Source organism: Callospermophilus lateralis, chromosome 6, assembly GCF_048772815.1.
Source record: "Callospermophilus lateralis isolate mCalLat2 chromosome 6, mCalLat2.hap1, whole genome shotgun sequence".
NCBI lineage: Eukaryota > Metazoa > Chordata > Mammalia > Rodentia > Sciuridae > Callospermophilus > Callospermophilus lateralis.
The window spans coordinates 132573100-132592910 of NC_135310.1; the positions used below are offsets into that span (position 1 = coordinate 132573100).

The window sequence follows — 19811 nt, forward strand, 5'->3', positions numbered from 1 at the left end:
GATAAGCGCTACCTTGAAGATAAATTGTAGTTGTACATGCAAGATAGCTATAGATTTAGTTAGCCTGATAACTCTAGTAAATATATCCTAGAGAAAAAACTTTATATAGTTGTATTTGGCACTTTCTTCTTCTGAACTCTGACTTTCAACCTTAAAAACCCACTGTGGTGAAGAAGTTACATATTCACATGGGATTTTCCCTTAATGACAGGGGAGTGAAACTACAGTAAAGAACTTTACACAAAATTTTTATTTAAAATAATAAAGAAAATATTTACTCTTGAGTGTGGGCCTTATTTCAGAATGTATATGCAAAAAAGGCAAACCAGTTTGATCCAAATTTTGTACCCAATTATTGATAATCAGAGAATTCCTAATCAGATCCCTCCATGCTGAGAATCCTGAATTAGATCTTTTAATGTGAGAGATACAGAAAACCTGATCATAGTCCTGCCTTACAGTAACTATGGTGACTCAGTTGGAATAGTTCCTTGGTGCTAGCCAGATTACTTAAAGTAACTTATCTTTTCCCTGGTGCTGGAGATTGGATCCAGGACTTCACATATGTAAATATTCTATTGAGAAACTGCTGTGACTCCATTTTTGAGAAACCAGCCTCTACCTCAGAGCAAAGCCTGTCCAAGGAAGGGGGCGTGACCCTTGTCCTTGGAAAAACCCACAGAGCACTCCTAAGCACATACCCACCCTGCTGAGTTGTTTGTCTACAAATAAGAGAGATCTGCGGCACCAGGTATCCCTGACTCAGTTAGGCTAGGTGAGGACCCATAGCAACCCCCTAGCAGCCACTAATCAGCATGAGACAGGGAAAATACCTGGGATGCCAGATGACCCCCCACAGGTTTATGGTGGTTGATAACATGTTGGGAAACCATGTAGCTTAGCACATACATCCCTCATGGCCTAAACAATCATTTCAAAGGAATCCCCCTACCCAACTTGTTCCCTCCAGTGAATGTGCTAATCAATGTTAAGAGCTGCTGTTTGACTTTCCCATGATGTGAAATGATTTGCTGTGTGATGTTGTGACACATAGAGTATCCCCCAAAACCTATAAAATCTCACTGAACAAAGGGCCAGGACTCACTCCCTGGGACCTCTACATCGGAAACGGTTGTGAGCTCAGGCTGGAGGTGCAATAAAGACTCTTGTGTGATTGCATTGGATTCGGCTCCTAGAGGTCTATTGGGGTTCCACAAATCTGGCATTACACTATCACTGAGCTATACCCTAACCCCTAATAGTTTAAAATCACCATTTGTCTTCACCATCTCTCACCCCAAGTTTCCCATCAAGGTTAAAACCATACTCAACTCAAATCTGTCCCTTTCTAAAGTACATTTTAAAGATAAAGATATTTATTTGGATTTCTAAGTTATCCCATGAAGTTGAAGTGAACAAGTATCCTGAATAGTAATAGCAAATAACTTTAGGTCCTGTTTTGGTTGCAGAGAGATTTTCTGGATGTTTATTTTCTAGTAATAGACATGTACTGAATAAAAATAACCATGTAAGGTAGTATTGGATATGCACCATAAAAGTGGTATGGAGAGAAGTATCACAGGTGTTGAGCTTAATGGGCAGAGTAAACAAAGTGGTCATTCTTCTGCAAGAAACTTTGGAAAGGCCTTTCCTAAGGCAACAGTCTCATAATTACAAAGGTGTTGAATGTCTGCAAGGTGATTTTTTATGGGTAGATGCTTATAGATACCAGAAATGTTGAAGAATATATCATGAAGAATCAAATTACAGGAAATACTGAACTTACACTTTAAGCAGCTTGTGTGGAATAGGTCAATCTGTGACTCTGTGACACATAGTTTACACTTCCATCACAAACTATGCACACAACAGAAATTCCTGTTGAGAGAAGGCTGGGGAGGGGCCCTGCGCTTGTTTTCTGTCTAGCTGTGACTGTCTGAGGTGGCAGGGCTGTGAGAGGACAGTAGATTCATGTGGCTACTGCAGCATTAGTGTGTCAGTTATTGGTCCTGCCCCAGAACACTACAGTTTTGCTCTGCAAGGATATATAATAACTGATTAGTGTGTCCATTTAATACAAGAAAATGGATACTGAACAGCCGGAGGAAACCTTCCCCAACACTAAAACCAACGGTGAATTTGGAAAATATGGAAGAAAATATGGAAGAAGAGCAAGCATTTAAAAGATCTACAAACACTGATGAGATGGTTGAATTACAAATTCTGCTTCAGAGCAAGAATGCTGGGGCAGTGACTGGGAAAGGAGACAAGAATACTAAGGGTCTCCGGACAGACCATATTGAGAATCAATGCTGATATTGGAACAATTGGAGACATTCTGAAGAAAGCCATCACTACCTTGGAAGAAGGCCTGCAGTTGCCATAAACCACTGCAACCAGCCAGCTCAAGCTTGAATCTGATGATATGGAATGCTTAAATTATCAGCACTATAAAGGAAGTGATTTCGACTTCGAATTGAGACAGTTTATTCATCAGAGTCTGGCAGGAGGAATTATTGGGGTCAAAGATGCTAAAATCAAAGACTTCGAGAGAACACTCAGACAACAATCAAGCTTTTCCAGGAATGCTGCCCTCATTCCACTGACAGAGTTGTTCTTATTGGGGGAAAGCCTGATAGGGTGGTAGAGTGCATAAAGATCATCCTTGATATTATATCTGAGACTCCCATCAAAGGGCATGCACACCCTTATGATCCTAGTTTTTATGATGAAACGTATGATTATGGTAGTTTTATGATGTTTGATGACCGCCACGAACATCTAGTGGGATTTCCCATGTAGGGAAGAGGTGATTTCAACAGAATTCCACCTGGTAGGGGTGGGTATCCCATGCCTCCCTCTAGAAGAGATTATGTTGATATGAGCCCTCATGGAGGACCACGACTCCTCCTTCTGGTCGAGGTGGCCAAGGTGGGAGCAGAGCTTGAAATCTTTCTCTTCCTTTACTGACACCATCTAGAGGAGGAGATCTAATGCCCTATGACAAAAGAGAAAAACCTAGAGACCATTATGGCACGGTTGGTTTCAGTGCTGATGAAACTTGGGAGTCTGCAATAGATACATGGAGCCCATCAGAATGGCAGATGGCTTATGAACCACAGGGTGGCTCTGGATATGATTATTCCTATGCAGGGGGTCATGGCTCATATGGTGATCTTGGTAGATCTATTATTGCAACACAAGTAACTATTCCCAAAGATTTGGTTGGATCTATTATTGGCAAAGATGGTCAGCAGATTAAGCAAATCTGTCATGAATCCAGAGCCTCAATCAGAATTGAAGAGCTTTTAGAAGGATCTGAAGATCAGATCATTACCTTTATAGGAACACAGGACCAGATATAGAATGTACAGTATTTGCTGCAGAATAGTGTGAAGCAGTACTCTGGAAAGTTTTTCTAAGACTAACAAAGAACTGAAGGAGTCCTGCATGTTTTTTTTTTTTTTTTTTTTTTTTTTTTTTTAAATCTGTTTCTGTTTAAAAAGCCAACATTCCTCTGCTTCATAGGTGTTCTGCATATGAGGTATAGCGAAATCTTTGCTGTTCACCTACCAGATGTAGTTTTAGTTCCTTACAAATAGGGTTGGGAAGGAAGGGCGTGCAAAAACTAACATTGAAATTTTGAAACAGAAGTAGAGTGAGTGAATTTTATTTTTTTGTTCATTGTTGGTGGTTTTTAAAAAAACAAAACAACCCCTCTATGTAATTATTGTGAGCACCTTGCTTTGTGGGCACTGTAAACCTTTCTTTTTTTTGGTGGTGGGGGGGGACAGGGAAGAAAGTAATAGTCCACATGTCCCTGGCATCTGTTCAGAGCAGTGTGCAGAATGTAATGCTCTTTTGTAAGAAAAGTTTTATGATTTTTAAAATAAATTTAGAGAACCTAAAAAAAAAAAAATCCTGCTGAAAGAAAAGTTCTATCTACAACACAATTGCAGTGAAATCCATTTTCTCTTTACTGTTTAATCTACCAAAACTACATTTCAACACTAATGAATCAGTTCACTTTTCCAAGTATTTCTGCTTACTCCTGGATTTACTACTTAGGGTATTTCAGAATGGGTTTGATGTCAACTTGTTATCTTTTCCTTTCTTTGACCCTGATGTACTTCATATTTTCCTGTTTTCTTCAACTCTTCTTTGACTTCTGCTGCCAATCGACACAGATACAACAGTACACATCTTTCACTTCAATATTCAGTGGCACTACTTCACCTCTGGTATTCCTCTGTTGAACTCTCCAACATTTGTCTGGCTCAACTTGCTTACACAGTCTGATCCAGCTTAATATCAATTCTGGTCTTAAGCTTCTTGACATATGGGTTTTATTTAGATAATTATTAGCTCATGGGCAACAGCTCCATTTTGGACTATAGATACAGTGTCACTCTATGGTTATGATATTGCCAGTATTTTAAAAATAGTATTCTCTTGTGGTAGATAGGCTTTTCTTTAATTGATAAGACCATTTTGAAGCACATTTTTTTTTCATGTTTCATTTGTACAAAACAGAAAACAACAAAAAAAAAATCTGAAAAATCAAATAACAACTAGATCAAAACTTGTTGTGCCTTCTACTTATCTTTGATTTCAATCTTGGCAGTTGATTAAAGAAAAATAATAAAATATCTACACTTGTTTTATCAGATTCAGAGTATGCTGGCAATTGTAGAGTCCCCTTTTCATCACCTTGTATATTTTTGTTAACATTTGTTATGCCTTATTCTAAAATTGAGTCTCAAACTGGAATGCCTTTGAGGACAGATGCTTCTGTACAGGTCTTTTGACCTAAATAGTTCAGCATTTGTATTGCTTTATTTTGGTATCTAATCAGATTCTTATTCATAGCCCATAAAAAGGAATGTGAACTTAATATTGGACTTTGCTGATGTGTTTGAGAGTCTGCAATTTTTCAAAGAAATTATAAGCCCTTTAGCAAATTTTATATTGTGTTATGGTCCTCTTTTATTGATGGGCATGCAATAGGGGTTTCTCAGAAATGGTCAATTTTTACTAAACTATTTCTGGAAGAAAATTTTTTAAAATTAATAAAAAATTACATTCTCTAGAGAAAACAAGAGAGGGAGAATTCCATTCTTTTAATGCACAAAATAAATTCAACAAATGATTTCTCATATCTGATACAAATTAGACATATAGAAAAGTACCACTGGAGTTCAACATTGTCAGATAACTTTGAACATTATTTCTTATAATAGTCTTTGAAACTCTTTTATATAAATGTCTCATTTAAAAAAATAGTAGTTACTCAATAATTGCATTACATGCATCAGATTTGCTTTGGTAAGATACAACCAAATGTGGTAGTTGTGGTTTTACTATCTTTTTACTGTATGCATTTTGTTTATCTTCCTTAGTCTGGAAGATTAGCATCGTGTCCCAAGTAATAATGTGCAACACATCTCCGAAAGTCCAAGAGATCTAAAGAGGAATCTGGGTTACAGACTCTGTGTAGTTGCCATGCATTGTTCATAGCTACATCAATCATGTAGCTCACCAAAATTGAATACCATTTCTTGCTTCTTAACCTCACTCTATATTTGGAAACAATTTGATCCATTTTAGCTACACCTTTCCTGCATTCCTCATACAATTTCACTATGCATGGTTGATTTACCTGTAGGATCTCTTCACCATCAGCAGAACAACTTATCTCACTGACTGGTTCTATGCCTATGGCATTGGAGCACAGACTGATAATACCATCACCACGCCAACGACATAAGATTATTTCATCATTTTCTTCCACTCGGAAATCAAAATACCCCCTCTTCATTTTTTTCATATGTTCTACATTCATAAGAGGACATTTTTCAGTCCTGTTTTCACGAATTGATCCTGTTGCCCTCACCCCTTTTTTCTTCAAAGCTGACACCAATTTGACACTTGTAAAGAAGCTATCAAAACACAGGTGATAGGGATATTGACCTCTCTCTAAAAGAACATCAGCAAAGTTCATCACTAGATTTCCACCTAACCCAAGGTCAAGATCCTTATCTGCCTCCAGAATTGATTCTTCTTGATAGGGCTCAAACCAAACCAAATAACCCTGTGTGGTTGTACCACACCAAATTTTATAGCCAATTCTAAGAGGCTTTCCATTCAGAAATTGGTCACTATCAAAGCATTCACACATTGACTTATCAAAGCAATAGTATTCTTCTAGGGGAGCATACAAGAGGAAATTTTTATTCATTTGCTTTATGAGAGGTCTCAATTTTGAAAATTTATCTTTTTGATCTAGGTGGCTATTATCTGCAAAATGCAGGTACGAGAAAATCAACTCAAATCTGTCCCTTCTAATTGCATCTCGAACCAGGTTCTGATCAGCATCAGAGATTTCCCAGTACATTCCCCTTCTGGGACGCCTTACAAATCCACTCCATAGCAGGACACCAAATACACACCTCATTTCCTGAACTGTGACTTCCAAGTTAACATTTTTCTGAGAAGCATAATTATTGGTTTCATTGACAATCAAGTTGAATGTTTCATCATCAAAAAACAATTCAAAGAGTTCTACTGGGTTCAGCTTTTCACTCTTGAGATTTAAAAGTCCAGAATCCAGTGCTGACCAGCTGGGAAAGTTCGGCTTAATGTCTCTTTTGGTCCAACTTTTTTCTGGAACATTTGACACCTTTAGCTTCTTTTGAGGCTGAGCCTCAGGCTCATCTTCCTCCACTTCTGAGTCATCAGAAAATGCAAGACCTTGGAGCAGTTCACTCACTCGAGCTTTGTCTTTTTTTCTTCCTTTTCGGGTAATATCTCCTGCTGCATACTGCAAGGATGCAATGTGCATCCGGGCCCAGGAGTCACGGGGTGGATGATGGTCCTTTAGAGTGTTCAAATTTGAGACTGTCTTTTCAGTAGGGACAGAAGAGCTACAAGAGATGTGGGGTGCACAGTCTCTGGGAAATAAAAAAAAGAAAATATGCTACAAAGAAAGTCTCATTCTTTCATACATGTTAAATCTAAAGCAGTACAGTAGGGTGCTAATTCTCAATTCTCATGTTTCCATGGGGAAAACTGGCTAGACTTAACATTGCTGGCCTCTCCCCAACTCACTCCTCAGGACATAACTGTTGAATTTAGGAGAAGAAACTCAGGTAGCATAGCAACTCCTTCTATCCTCTTTAGGAGTAGGATGCAGACATTCCATGCTCCTTTTTGTCACTAGTTGCATTAGGCAGACCCACAAAAGAAGACTTCTGCTGCACTTCTCCTCTGCCAGTTTGAGCCTATTTAGCTCTACCTCTGAGCCACTTTATCCAGTCTAGCTCCTATCAATAAGTTGAAGGTTCTGGAACCATCTGTTTTACTCCTTTGTCCATATCAACTGGTTTTTAACTCAGAAAAGGAAGGCAATTGCTATTTACCAGGCCTCCTCACACATAATTTCTACACATGGAAGATGTGAGACCCTCTTTGATCTGTAGATGTATTTCTTTGAGTGAAAATAAAAAAGAAACTCAAAACTCATTGCACTTGAATGGATTCTTATGGGATTTACAAGGAAGAAAACCAATGTTTTTAAGATGAAAGTATTATTTTATACTATTACTTTTAAAATTTTGGATATTATGTATTTGAGTCCTATTAGTAAACCAGTCTATTTTTAGAAGACACAAGGGGGAATTCTGGGTGTCTTCAGTATCTATATGCATGACCTCTTTAACATATCCATCTTAAGAATTCCCTGACATTCTTAACTTTGGGAATACTTCTTGAATCCTGTCATGTCACTGAACCTTTTCACTGATGAAATTTTAAACTTTAAGCTCAATGTGGTGAGAGAAGGATCTTGGAGTGGGAAATGGGAAAAACAGTGAGGTAAGGAAGCTAGGTATGAATGGGGAACTAGAAAAAGGGTGTAAGACCACAGGGAGATGAATCTTTGATATCATGGTAAGTTGTTGCACCAAATCTACAGTTTGAACTTTTTGTTACATAAAACAACAAGATATTCTTTTTTGTGTGTGGTACTAGGGGTTGAACCCAATGGTTCTAATTTCTTCTTAGATCTGCAGAATATGGATCCACTCAGGACCACAGATACTCACCTGTTGGGTATTCCTAAAGTCTTCCTACCTTGATCCATTGCTTCAGAAATGTCTTGCTCTATATTAAACAAAACATCTTTAGTTACAATTACTTTTGCTAAAATAATTCATTAATTATTTAATGTCATATATCCTATGAATTTAGAAAAAACAATCTTTGTGGTTGGGAATAGATGTTTCAAAATAAAAGAAACAAAAAATCAATAGGGTTTGGTGTTGTGGCATATATTTAATTAATCCCAGCTATTTGAGAGGCTGAGGAAGGAGGATCATAAGTTCGAGGTCAGCCTTAGTGAGATCCTATCTTAAAAAGGAAAATAAAAAGGGCTGGGGAGGTAACTCAGTGATTGTAAAGTACCTCTGGGTTTGATCTCCAGTACTATCCCTCAAAAAACAAAGAAATAAACAGGTGTTTCAGGCATCCAGTTTCAGCAATACTACAAAATGTGGTATGCTATGGGAAGATGATAAGAAAGGTTAACCTGGGCACCAAACACCAGCTGGGGAGAAGGCACAATAGGGCAGAGCACATTTAAAGAAAACATGGATAGTGCTATCTTTAAAACTTGTTGGTAGCCTAAATATCATTTCAAAATAAAAATGTTAAAATGATTCATCTATCAGGTAAAGGATAAAAAGAAAGAAAACATGGATAGTAATGTTCTGAGAGAATAAAAAGAATTTCCTCTAAGGTAAAGAGGGATCAGGCAGACGTATTTGTGGGTCTTCTAAATGTGAAAGGATATAAGTTATATGGAATCCTTGATGGGGAAGAAGAAGAGATGCAAAGGAGTCACTGAGGGAATAAAGGAATAGGGAGAGAAAATTAGAGAAGATCACAAGAAGAATTAACAACCTGGACAAGTAGCAGCAGCAGAATATAATGTGACTGGGAAAAATGCAAAATTATAAGGACTGAGAAAAGTTTGGAGGCAGAGGCCAGAAGAAGAGGAAGGGAGGGTAAGGGTTTGTAGAAGTATGGGCTCCCATGGGCCAAGTCAGGGAAAGGACAGGACAAGGATAGCACAGACAGGGGACCAGTTAGAGGCCTGTCCTTACTCATTAGGCTTGTAACCTTTTCTTGAGCTGAATTCTCACAGAGGTTCCTCTGAGCCAGACTCAGATGTGGCCACTCTGCTAGGGCAAAGGCCTGGGCTTCTCCCTCCCCAGTCTTCGCTGACATCTAAAAGGCAAAAAGTGGCCTTTCAGTTTTCACTGTGGCAAGGAGAAGGGGTCCAGTTGTGAAAGGTGTTGAATATCACACTGCAGAACAGTGGTACCAGCCACCCAGGGTATTCTGTAAATTTGTGAGAACTTTTTGGTTTTACCAGTGATGATAACAACCAGCTCATGCCAATGTTATTCACAGGATATGGCCATCCTGAAATGCATGGAACAGTCCCACACTATAACAAAATGTCACATATCCTGTAGGACTTTTCAATGTCGTGCTGAACCAAATCTACAATTGATATAAATTGGCTATCCCTAAGAATAAGAATTCTGAAAAGTTTTTATGAGATGATTTAACCAACAGTAATATAAGAATATTTCAGAGAAGGAAGCTTACATGGAATAAAGATATTTTTATATAAGTTGATTTAAGCTGGTCATGGTGGCACACAGCTGTAATCACAGCAACTGGGGAAGCTAAGGCAGAAGGATCACAAGTTCAAGGCCAACCTGTACAACTTAGCAAGACCCTGTCTCAAAATAAAAAACAAAAAGGGATGAGGATGCTGCTCAGTGGTTGAGTACTTTGAGTACTCTGGGTTCAATAACCCCCAGTATTGTCAAAAAAAAAAAGAAAAAAAAAAAGTTGACTCAAATTGGTTCTACCCACTGTTTTAACAACATTTTCTATTATGGCTAATAGGCATTTCAATACAAAATGGCACTTATGGAAAATGCAATTAAACTGATTACAAATATATAATGGAAGAGTTCTGAGACTTTTAACAGATGTAAAACAATATAAATGTAGAGATCTCATTGAATTTCATTAATGAAGATTGCTTTAAAATATTTCAAAGCCAGAAATATAAGACAGCTAAGTCAGAAATATTATACACTATAATTATTTATTTTGGGGATTGTCTATGGTTTTCTATCTTTATCTGACACTGTTTCCAAAGGTCTACCATATGGCTTTTTACTAACTTTTTGATTTTTTTCATTTTCAAAATTACCCTTTCTTTCCTTTGGCCTGAAAACTGATATTGTGTCTAGTCTTTCACAGACTTTTTGACAAACAGGTGAGTTTAGAGACAGAAGATATATTTACCTCATCACTATACCATCCCAAACTGCAAACAATTATTTTGATACTTAAAAACCTACCTCATTCCTCAGCAACCCCTCCCCGCAAAAAAACACCCACTTACCTTATGGCTGAGTAGTGGTACATACCTGTAATCCCAGCTATTTGGGAGGCTGAGGTGGGAGGATTACAAATTTGACACCAGCCTCAGCTAATTTAGTGAGACCCTATCTCAAAATAAAAAGTAAAAAGGACTAGGGATATAGCTCAGTGGTAGAGTGCCCTGGGTTCAATCTCTAGTACAAAAAAAAATAATAATAATAATTAATTAAAAAATATAAAATCTACCTTTTTTAAATAGCACATCCCTTCTATGATCTATTTATCAGTCTACTTTGCCTTGAAACCTATATGATTTCTTGGGCTTTTGTAACAAACTTGATAGCTTACAACAACAGAAATTAATTCTCTCACAGTTCTAGAAGCTAGAAATCCAAAATTAATCTGTTAGAACCTGGGTGTGATGGCACTTGCCTGTAATCCCAGTGATTTGGGAGGCTGAGGCAGGGGGATTTTAAGTTCATGGCAAACCTGGGCAGCTTAGTGAGACCTTGTCACTAAAAATAGAAGGGGCTGGGATATAACTCAGTGGTAGGGTAAATCTGGGTTCAATCCCTAGTACCACACACACACACACACACATATCACTTTTTTATATTATATATATATTTTTAAGGCAGTAGGTTTGTTTGTTTTTTTTTTTTTTTTTTGCAGTACTGGAGATTGAACCCAGGGTCATATACTACTGAGTTTCATTTTCTAAGACAGGGTCTCAATAAATTGTCAAGGCTAACCTTGAACTTGTACCCATGCCACCATCCTGAGTTGGTGGGATTATAGGCATGTGTCACAATGCCCAGCCACAACTGGGTTGATATTTAAAATGTATATACACTTTCTTAAATCATTATTATTTCATATATTTATTTTATTATCCATACATTTATTTTCAAGAAGACAAAGTACTTATTAAGAGCAGCAGACACTGGGTCTAATGGGATTGAGAACAATAGAAGTCAAAGAAAAATACTGAGTGAGGAAAGGATTCCATGAAGATGGTGTCTTGAGAAAACTGATGTGCCAACAGTATGTAAGAGGACTTAAATGGGAAACGTGTAGTTTTTTAAAAACCAAATAACTAGGAAAACAAATGAACCACTGAGACACTAAAAAGGAAAAAAGCAGTTCATTCTGTGAAGATGATGTGAAGTTTTATTTTGCATATACAGAATTTCTGTTATCGTCACCAAATTAATTGGAATGTGAAAAAGGGTCCTAGTTCTCAGGCTGAGGAGAAAAACTAGAGATTCCAAACACAAGTGACTAGTTGATAGGGGGGCACGTTCTGAAACCCCTCACTTTCATATCTTGAGATCTGGATGTACTTCCTCAACACAGTATAATATAAAGTAGTAGAATGTAATCGACATGAACTCCTTGGATTATTGAGCACATGGCCTGTGACATTCTGTGATGGAATGAACACAAGAAAATATACCATGAGGGAGGAGTGTGGGCCAAGAGAAAGGCAAAGAACAGGTCAAGGAGAAAAGGAGGGTAACTACTGAGGTTTCCAAAGCCCAGGCACCCTTGCTTACCTGGAACCTGGGTGAGTTAAACTCAAGCACTGCTGCCGTATTTCTGGAATCTTCCTCTAGGAGAAGGGCTGGTTCCTGGGGAGTAAACTCTGTAAAGAAAGGAAACTTTCTAAAACTTCGATTTATTAAACATCCAAATGAAGATGTACACCTTACTGTCTAGGACAGGGCACTATAACTGTTTCTATTCTGTCAGAAATTCTAAAACTTCAGGGTCTCCCACCCCCAAAGTCAGTGACATTTATGAATGCTTTACAGTGATGCATTTTCACAAAAAGAAAGTTAAAATCAGATATGAAAATAAAGAGAAGGGAAGAAGCTGGTGATGAGTGTCCGGGTAGGAGGGACAATATCCACTACAGCATATTCTTGAAAAATTCTGATCTTTTTTCGGGGGAGGAGGGGTATAAATTTAGGAATGTAGAATATAGAGATGTCATAAAGAAGGTATTTTGGTCAAAAGTAAGAAGCCTTAAATTTTAGAAGAGGTTCTTCCTCTGTTGACTGACCCTGGGCAAATTATATATATAAAATACTGGGGATTGAACCCAAGAATATTATATCAATGAATTACATACCCAATCCTTTTTTATTTTAAATATTTTGAGACAGAGTCTTATCAAATTGCTTAGAGCCTTTCTTACTTCCCAGGCTGGCCTCAAACTTGAGATCCTCCTGTCTCAGCCTCCTGAGTTACTGGAATTACAGACAAGTACCACTGTGCCTAGCTAAATGAGCAAATTCTGAAGACCTAATGTATAGCACAGCAATTACAGTTAACAATAAATATTGCTGGACATTTGCTGAGAGTAGATTTTAAGTATTCTCACCACACTCACCAAAGATAACTGAGATAATAGGAACATTAAGAAGTTTGTGGTAATCATTTCATAATATATATAAAAACAAAAAACAAAACCTTGAGGACACAGATAATCACATTCCTATTAAGGAGACCATGCTCCTGTCAGTGGTCTGCTTCCTGTGTCTTTACTAAACTCACCACTCACCCTCTGGCACTTACCATTCACTTCTTGGGGAAGCTGAGGAGGTTCACATGTCAGGGTGGTTACCCCAGGCAGGAGCTGACACTCCAAAGAGGCTTCCTGATATTGTGTCATCACTAGGTGCATGTCTTGTCCCTGAATATAGAAAGAGGCCTGTAGACAAAAGATTTACCTTGAAAACATATCTTGGTGGAACTGAATAGCAGTTAGAGACTTCTCCAAGAGAACAGAGAACAAGCCCCATTAATCCCTTAAAAAAGCAGAAAGCGAAACAGACACTCATCTGTCAAATAAGGACTGCATGTGGTCAGGTCCTATTCAGTATCTAGGGTGCAGAATAGAAGCAAGGCAGGTAAGACAAGCAAATGATTCCTGCCCAGAAAAACAATACAAAAAAAGACCCCTTAGATGAAAGTTTAATAAGGACTCGGATATACATTGTCTCAAAATGTCTTCTACATACTAGGCAGTAATTATGAAGGGGAAAATGGTAACTTTGTATTGAAGAAACTTGTTAGGCTCCACCATAATCTCATCAGTATTGAGATAAACCATCAAAGCCTCCTGAAATGGCAGACTGAGAACAAAGTATTACCCCTAGGGTAGATACTCTAGCCAAATTTTTCTGGAGAAAGTGCAAGACAAACTGAAACAGGAAAATTCTCCAAAAAACTGCCTATACTTTTCAAGAATATTGATGTCATGACAAACAAAAACTGAGCAGATTCATGGAGACTAGAGAGACACAGCATCTAAATATAATATGTGACACTTCCTGGCTTATGCCCTGGATCAAGGGGAAGTTTGCCATAAAGAGCACTATTGGGGATGGGGTTGTAGCTCAGTTGGTAGACTGCTTGTCTAGCATATGTGAGGCACTGGGTTCAATCCTTAGCACCATATAAAAATAAAAAAAAATAAAGGTATTATGTCCATCTACTATAAAAAATATTTTTTAAAAAAGCACACTGCGGGGATATTGTGGCAAAATGTGAAATACTAGTGTTATATGATAGTACCATAACAATGTTATGTAATTTTCCTAACCTTGGTATTGTATTCTGGTTGTACAAGAGAATGAAATGTACACTGATGTGTTTAGAGGTTAAGGGGCATAATGTCTGCAATTAATTCTCAAATGATTCAGGAAAAAAAAAGTGTATGTGGGTCTTTGTTTGAATGCGCATATTCATACAAAGAGGGCTCACTTGCACAAGTAGGGAAGTGGGATGGGTACATCATGAAATAAGTATTAACAACTGGTGAAGGTGGGTGAGGAGCATACAGGAGTTCTCTATACTATTCTCCCAATCTTTCTGTAAGTTTTAAATTATTTCAAAATAAAATTAAAAATTAACAAATTCATATGTATCATTTCTTTTCCCACACGACCATACATATTATTTTCTCACCTGCTGTCCTGTGTCTCCATGTCCAGAGGTTAGATTCTCTAGTATTGTCACTGCCTCCTCCCCACTCTGCAGAGAATACATCTGCATCAAGGCCTGCAGCTCCTTGGGCAGGATGGTTAAGAATTGCTCCAGCACTAGCAACTCCAGTATTTGCTCTTTGGTGTGCATCTCTGGCCTCAACCACTGTTGGCAAAGTTCTCGAAGTTGGGTCAGAGCCTCCCGGGGCCCAGGAGCCTCTTGATAACAGAACTGCCGGAATCTCAGGCGGCAAAATTCCTGAGTGTGGGAGCTGCCCTCCTGTGTGTTGTACACCTGCTCCCAAGTGGGATCTTCCACTTTTACCTTCACAAGGCTGTCTTCATTTTCAGGAGCAGAACCCAGTAAAGCTTCATACATGTTGAGCTTTGTAGCTGGAGAAAGGTCTTTTTGGCTGAGGACTATGTTTCAAATATTGTTTCCCAAATGTACATCTAAATAAAAGAATTGATAAGAAACATACAAATTACAAGAGATTCAAAACCTTATGCAATGTACTTAAATCTTTGTCCCCATTGTAGGTCATTCTCAAAAGCTGAGCCTGCTTGCTTCTATTATAAGTGAAATCAATAAAAAGTATATCTTGAACATAAAGGGGTTCAAACATAAAGGGGTTCAGCCCAGAGGTAAGAGATGTAGAATATGAGGAAGAAGGGTTATCAATGCTGGAACAGCTTATACTTCAACTGGGGAAAAGGGATAATTTTGCCCAGGGAGGACCAAGATGGCTAGTTTTGTAGGCATACAATGCAATCTCAAAGGTCATTTTTCTCTATGTACTGACAACTCCACTTTTTTTTCTTATTTTCTTCCTTTTGAAGTACTGGGGGTTGAACCCATGAGCCCTCAAATACTGAGCTACATCACCAGCTCTATTATTTTTTTATTATAAGATGAGGTCTAAGCTGCCAATGCTAAACTTGATCTTGTGATCCTCCTGAGGCAGCTAGGATTACAAGTGTATGCTACCTTGTAGGTGTCACAGAATGTTTCCAAACTTTCCTATTCCCAAATACCTTCTGTAATAAGATTTTTCCACTATTCTCATAATTAAGTGGAATCTTTTTCCTTGTCTTGAATGTGTGTTGATCTGTGACTTATTCTGACTATTGAAATATGGCACATATGACACTGTAAAAGAGTGCCTCTATAGCTCTTGGCATGCTATCATAATACTGCCACGCTATAGGAAGCTCAAGCTAACCATGCAGAGGTCAACGTAAATGAGAACCAAGGCTCCAAAGCTAAAGCCCCATTAGCTCAGTTAGGCCTACTTCCACATAGTTAACCAGCTGAATGCAGCTACATGAGTAATTCCAAGTGAAACCAGCAGAAGCGGCAGTCAACCAACAGAATCCTGAGAAATTGTTTTTAACCACGAAGGTTAGGATTTTAGTTTATTTTTTATACAACAATAGATAACTGAAATAGTAGACATGCATCAAGTTCTTTTCTCTTGTCTTCTCACTTTCTCCATTTACAATCTCGATTTCAGTATATCTCTGTTCCAAGAACACTCAAATCTTTGTCTGGCTCCAAGCTGCCTTTCACACTGTAGATCCACACTTAAAATGTCAGCTGGATACCTCCATCTATAGGCTTCATTCACTTGCCCCATAATTTAAATATACTCCAAACCAGAGAGCCCTTCAAAGCTGCACTCTGTATTTCTCCTTTCTATTGGTGTCACCAACTTCCATGTACAAATAAACAATACCTTACAAATAATCCCTCTGAGTCCAGTTAATCCTTTGGGGTTTTTTTGTTTGTTTGTTTGTTTGTTATCAGGTACTGGGGATTGAATTCAGGGCACTCAACCACTGAGCCCTGAATTTTTATTTAGAGACAGGGTCTCACTGAGTTACTTAGTGCCTTGCTTTTGCTGAGGCTGGCATTACAGGCATGCGCCCCAGGCTTCCAGTTAATCCTTTATACAAAATGCCTCTGTCCTTTATTACTTTATTATTATTTTCAATCACTATTACTGTCATTTTCTGTGTGGTATTCCTGCTAAACCTCCATCTCTGGATTAATATTTCCTAAAACACAATTCTGACAACATTCAACCCACCTCCTTTGGTATTTGTTCCTGTTTCCTGGCATACAACTTCTAAATATCCTTAGAATCTTCAAAGCAATGTTTCCTTTTGTACATTAATGACTGACTGAAGGCTGGCAGCCCCTAGGTGGCTTCAGAAGGAAGTTGGTCACCCAAAAGTCTAAGGCAGAATTAAAAAGGTTGAGACTTTCAGTTCTTTTTCCAACCTCAAGGGAGGGGAAAGGAGCTGAAAGCGAAGGTGATAACCAATAAATAATGATTTAATCAATTGTGCCCATGCAATAAAGCCTCTATAAAACTCCAAAAGAGCAGAGTTCTTAGAGCTTCCAGATAACTGGACCTGTGGAAGTTTCTGAAGGGTATGGAAGCTTAATGCTCCTTATCTCACACTTTCCCCCATACAACTCTTCATCTGTATCCTTTATAAAATTCTTTATAATATACCAGTAAGCATGTATTTTCCTGAGCTCTATGAACTCAAGAGTAGAGACTGTATGAATCCTGATTTCTAGCTAGTTTGTCAGAAGTCCAGGTAAAATAACTGGGAACCACGTTCACATTGGAAGTAGGGGGCAGTATTGAGACTGAGCTCTCAACAGGTGAGATCTAACAATGTCAGAATTGAACTGAACTAGAGGGGAACCTAATTGGTGTCCTATACAAAATTATAGGACACCACAAGAATTGCTTGCTTGCTGGTGGGGAGAAATTCCAACATCTTTTGAGTTCACATATGTCTTTTGTATTGATTATTGGGTGTGAGAGCAGAAAAAAAGTTTGTTGTCCTTATACATTTCCAAAAGTTTAAAATACTCCTCCTAGAATTAAATTTGAACTCTCAGGGACCTGATCTTTATTAGGGTTTACTCATTTGCTTGTCACTCAAGTTCCTGAGCACCTCATTGTTTCCCAGACATAATGCTATAATGGAATAAAAGACAATCCCTATCTTCAAGAAAACTATGGTCTTCCCAAATTCCTCATGGCACTGCAATGATATTTACTCCAAAATTTTTCACCTGTTTTGTATTTTATAGCAAGTACTATCATTCTTCTAAGGTAAATTCCTAAGGTCCCGTGCAAATGCCATCTCTTATGTACAGGAATAAAACTTTCTGTGACCATCCTCAAACCTCACATAGAAAGGGGAAAACTGTCCACTAAGCCACACAGGTGGCGGTGGAACCATGAAAAACTACACCCACCACCCTCTTTTTCCATCTTGTATTAGAGATCGCCCCATCTTGCACCTTGCGGGTAGGGGTTTATCTTTGCATAAACTCTAGGTGTCCGGTACGTACCTGGTATTTGACAAATATTGGTGGACTTCTTGATGAACGTATGCAGATGTCCTGATGCCAGTAGCCAGGTCTCTCCGGTGGACCCCAAATTAGTCTATTAACAGTACACGCCAGCAACTAGCACAGTACCTGGCACACAGCAGGCACTCAATAAGTGTCTGCTGATTAACAGACTAAAAGTTCAGGTAAGGAGCACAACAAAGACGTGGCGAACCTCAGGAAGAACTCGGGCGGGAATAAGGAGGCCTGGGGCTCCACGGTAGGGAAGCGCTGGTTCCCAGGACCCTGCCGGGGAGTCAAGCTAGGCGGGCAAATCTCTGGGGTCCTTCCTTTATCGGTGCTGGAGGCTGAGAGACACTTCCTGCAGACAGAGATGCCAGCTGGGGTTATTTCCTCTCGAAGCTTTGGATGGCCTGCGGCGACTTCCGCCGGGCTCCAAGCCTCTCTAGGAGCCTTCGCCGCATCTCTCTGATACGCCTGGCTTCCAATTGCTGCCCCACACAGGCCGATTCTTTTTTGGATCCCAGGCTGGGGGCTCTTCCCATTGGCCCTAGTGTGCCCCACATTTACACAAATCTTTTCAATTAAAAACCAACGGTAGCGGGGCGCTGTGGGACAGGCCTGAAATCCCTGCGACTCTGGAGGCTGAGACTGTAGGATCGCAACTTCAAGGCCAGTCTCAGCAATTCGAGACCATTGGCAAAAAGGACTGGGGTTGTAACCTAGTGGTAAAGCGCCCCTATTTTCTATCCCAGGTACCAAGGGGTGGCGGCGGCGGCGGCGGGGGATGGGGGGTGTGGGGGTGGGGGGAGACAACACAAACTCCCCCAAATAAGGGGAAGGGGTAGCCCTCACCTGAAATCCCAACTACTAATTGAAGCAATTGGGTCTCAAGTTCCAAAATAATTTTTAAAGGATGGGGATGTTCTTCAGCCATAGAGCTCCCTTTTGTTCAATCCCCAGTACAAAACCAAACAAAAACCCAACAGCATGGTAAAGGCAAAGCCGTATCTGTCCTTGGCTTCCTCACAGGCACAGGCTGGGGAGGAGGTGATCAATAAATTTTTATATTTCTTTTTTCCCCACTCCAGTACTGGGGATTAAACTCAGGGGCACTCTACCACTGAGTTATGTCAGTAGCTATTTGCCAGGTTCTGTTCTAGAGACTAAAAGGCTCAGGGGTCACTCCAGTTAAACTGGGCTAACTGGGCTGTGCAAAAATAACCACACAAGAGACACAAATACCTTTTTCTTTGGGGTCACTGTAACAGCTCCTCTGACCTTAAGGGTCTGCAGGAAGAGAGAGAGCAGGAGAGCATGGGCTGAACCCTTTTATTGAGGAGAAGCTATTCAAATGAAGCAAGGGGTCAAGTTTCAGGGGGCTGAGTTTATCTTCATGATGTCAGCTGTCAGCAGGTTGATTGACACCTGGGTAGGCCACACCTAAGGGCATAGTAAGAGAAGGGGACACATACAAGGCACTTCCATGGAAGATTCTATCCTAAACAGGGCAAGGGGTTATATTACAAAGGAACAGGTGAGCATAGGTTCACCCAGGGGGCTTTAGCAAGACACACCCATGCAGGAGACACTGACCCTTGGACCCAAGAAGGGTGGGGAAAGCTCTGCCACATTTCTGCAACTGAGCGTCTTAGCACCCAGCTGGGGAGTGTGACTCAGTCACGTGTAAGGTTGGTCTCCCACAGCTATTTATTTATTTATTGGGTCTCCCTAAATTTCCCAGACTGGTCTCAAATTTGTGATTCCTCCTGCCATAGCCTCCAAAGTCTCTGGAATTATACATATGCACCACCACGCTCATCAATGAACAATTATAATTTGATAAATGGAAGAAACTAAAAAAAATTTAAGTATACAGATTACATGTGTACACTGAAAACTCAAGTTCATGAAGACTACAAAATGAAGTGTTTCAATACTCAGGGTTAATGGTATCTATCTTTATTTATTTATTT

At 39.2% G+C, this 19811-nt stretch overlaps 1 protein-coding gene and 1 pseudogene across 3 annotated transcripts; one reads left to right on the forward strand and one right to left on the reverse strand.

Moving 5' to 3' along the window:
* Positions 1–2084: 2084 nt before the first annotated feature.
* LOC143401527 (heterogeneous nuclear ribonucleoprotein K pseudogene) lies at positions 2085–3422 on the forward strand (annotated as a pseudogene).
* A 1591-nt stretch (positions 3423–5013) lies between these two features.
* Pgbd1 (piggyBac transposable element derived 1) lies at positions 5014–19452 on the reverse strand. 3 transcript variants are annotated; one of them, XM_076859089.1, is made up of 8 exons: positions 19081–19452; positions 17836–18196; positions 14440–14909; positions 13045–13180; positions 12021–12109; positions 9162–9285; positions 8103–8160; positions 5014–6950 (listed from the first exon to the last, which is right to left on the reverse strand). In XM_076859089.1, the coding sequence occupies exons 3-8, from the start codon at positions 14833–14835 to the stop codon at positions 5396–5398; spliced, it is 2358 nt and encodes a 785-aa protein (XP_076715204.1). In that variant the 5' UTR covers positions 14836–14909; positions 17836–18196; positions 19081–19452; the 3' UTR covers positions 5014–5395. The 3 variants fall into 3 exon arrangements, with proteins under 3 accessions (XP_076715204.1, XP_076715205.1, XP_076715203.1); XM_076859090.1 differs by lacking the exon at positions 19081–19452 and having other exon boundaries at positions 13045–13162; positions 17836–18479; XM_076859088.1 differs by lacking the exon at positions 19081–19452 and having other exon boundaries at positions 17836–18479.
* Positions 19453–19811: the final 359 nt, after the last annotated feature.

Bases quoted from the DNA above. Each gene is read 5' to 3' on its own strand.
- Pgbd1 (XM_076859089.1), bottom strand. From the start codon at position 14,835: ATGTATGAAGCTTTACTGGGTTCTGCTCCTGAAAATGAAGACAGCCTT. The intron at 8,161-9,161 runs GTAAGGACAGGC...TGTTTAATATAG, and splicing joins AAAGGTTACAAGCCTAATGA to AGCAAGACATTTCTGAAGCA. The intron at 6,951-8,102 runs GTGAGTATCTGT...TTTATTTCCCAG, and splicing joins ACTTTAGGAATACCCAACAG to AGACTGTGCACCCCACATCT.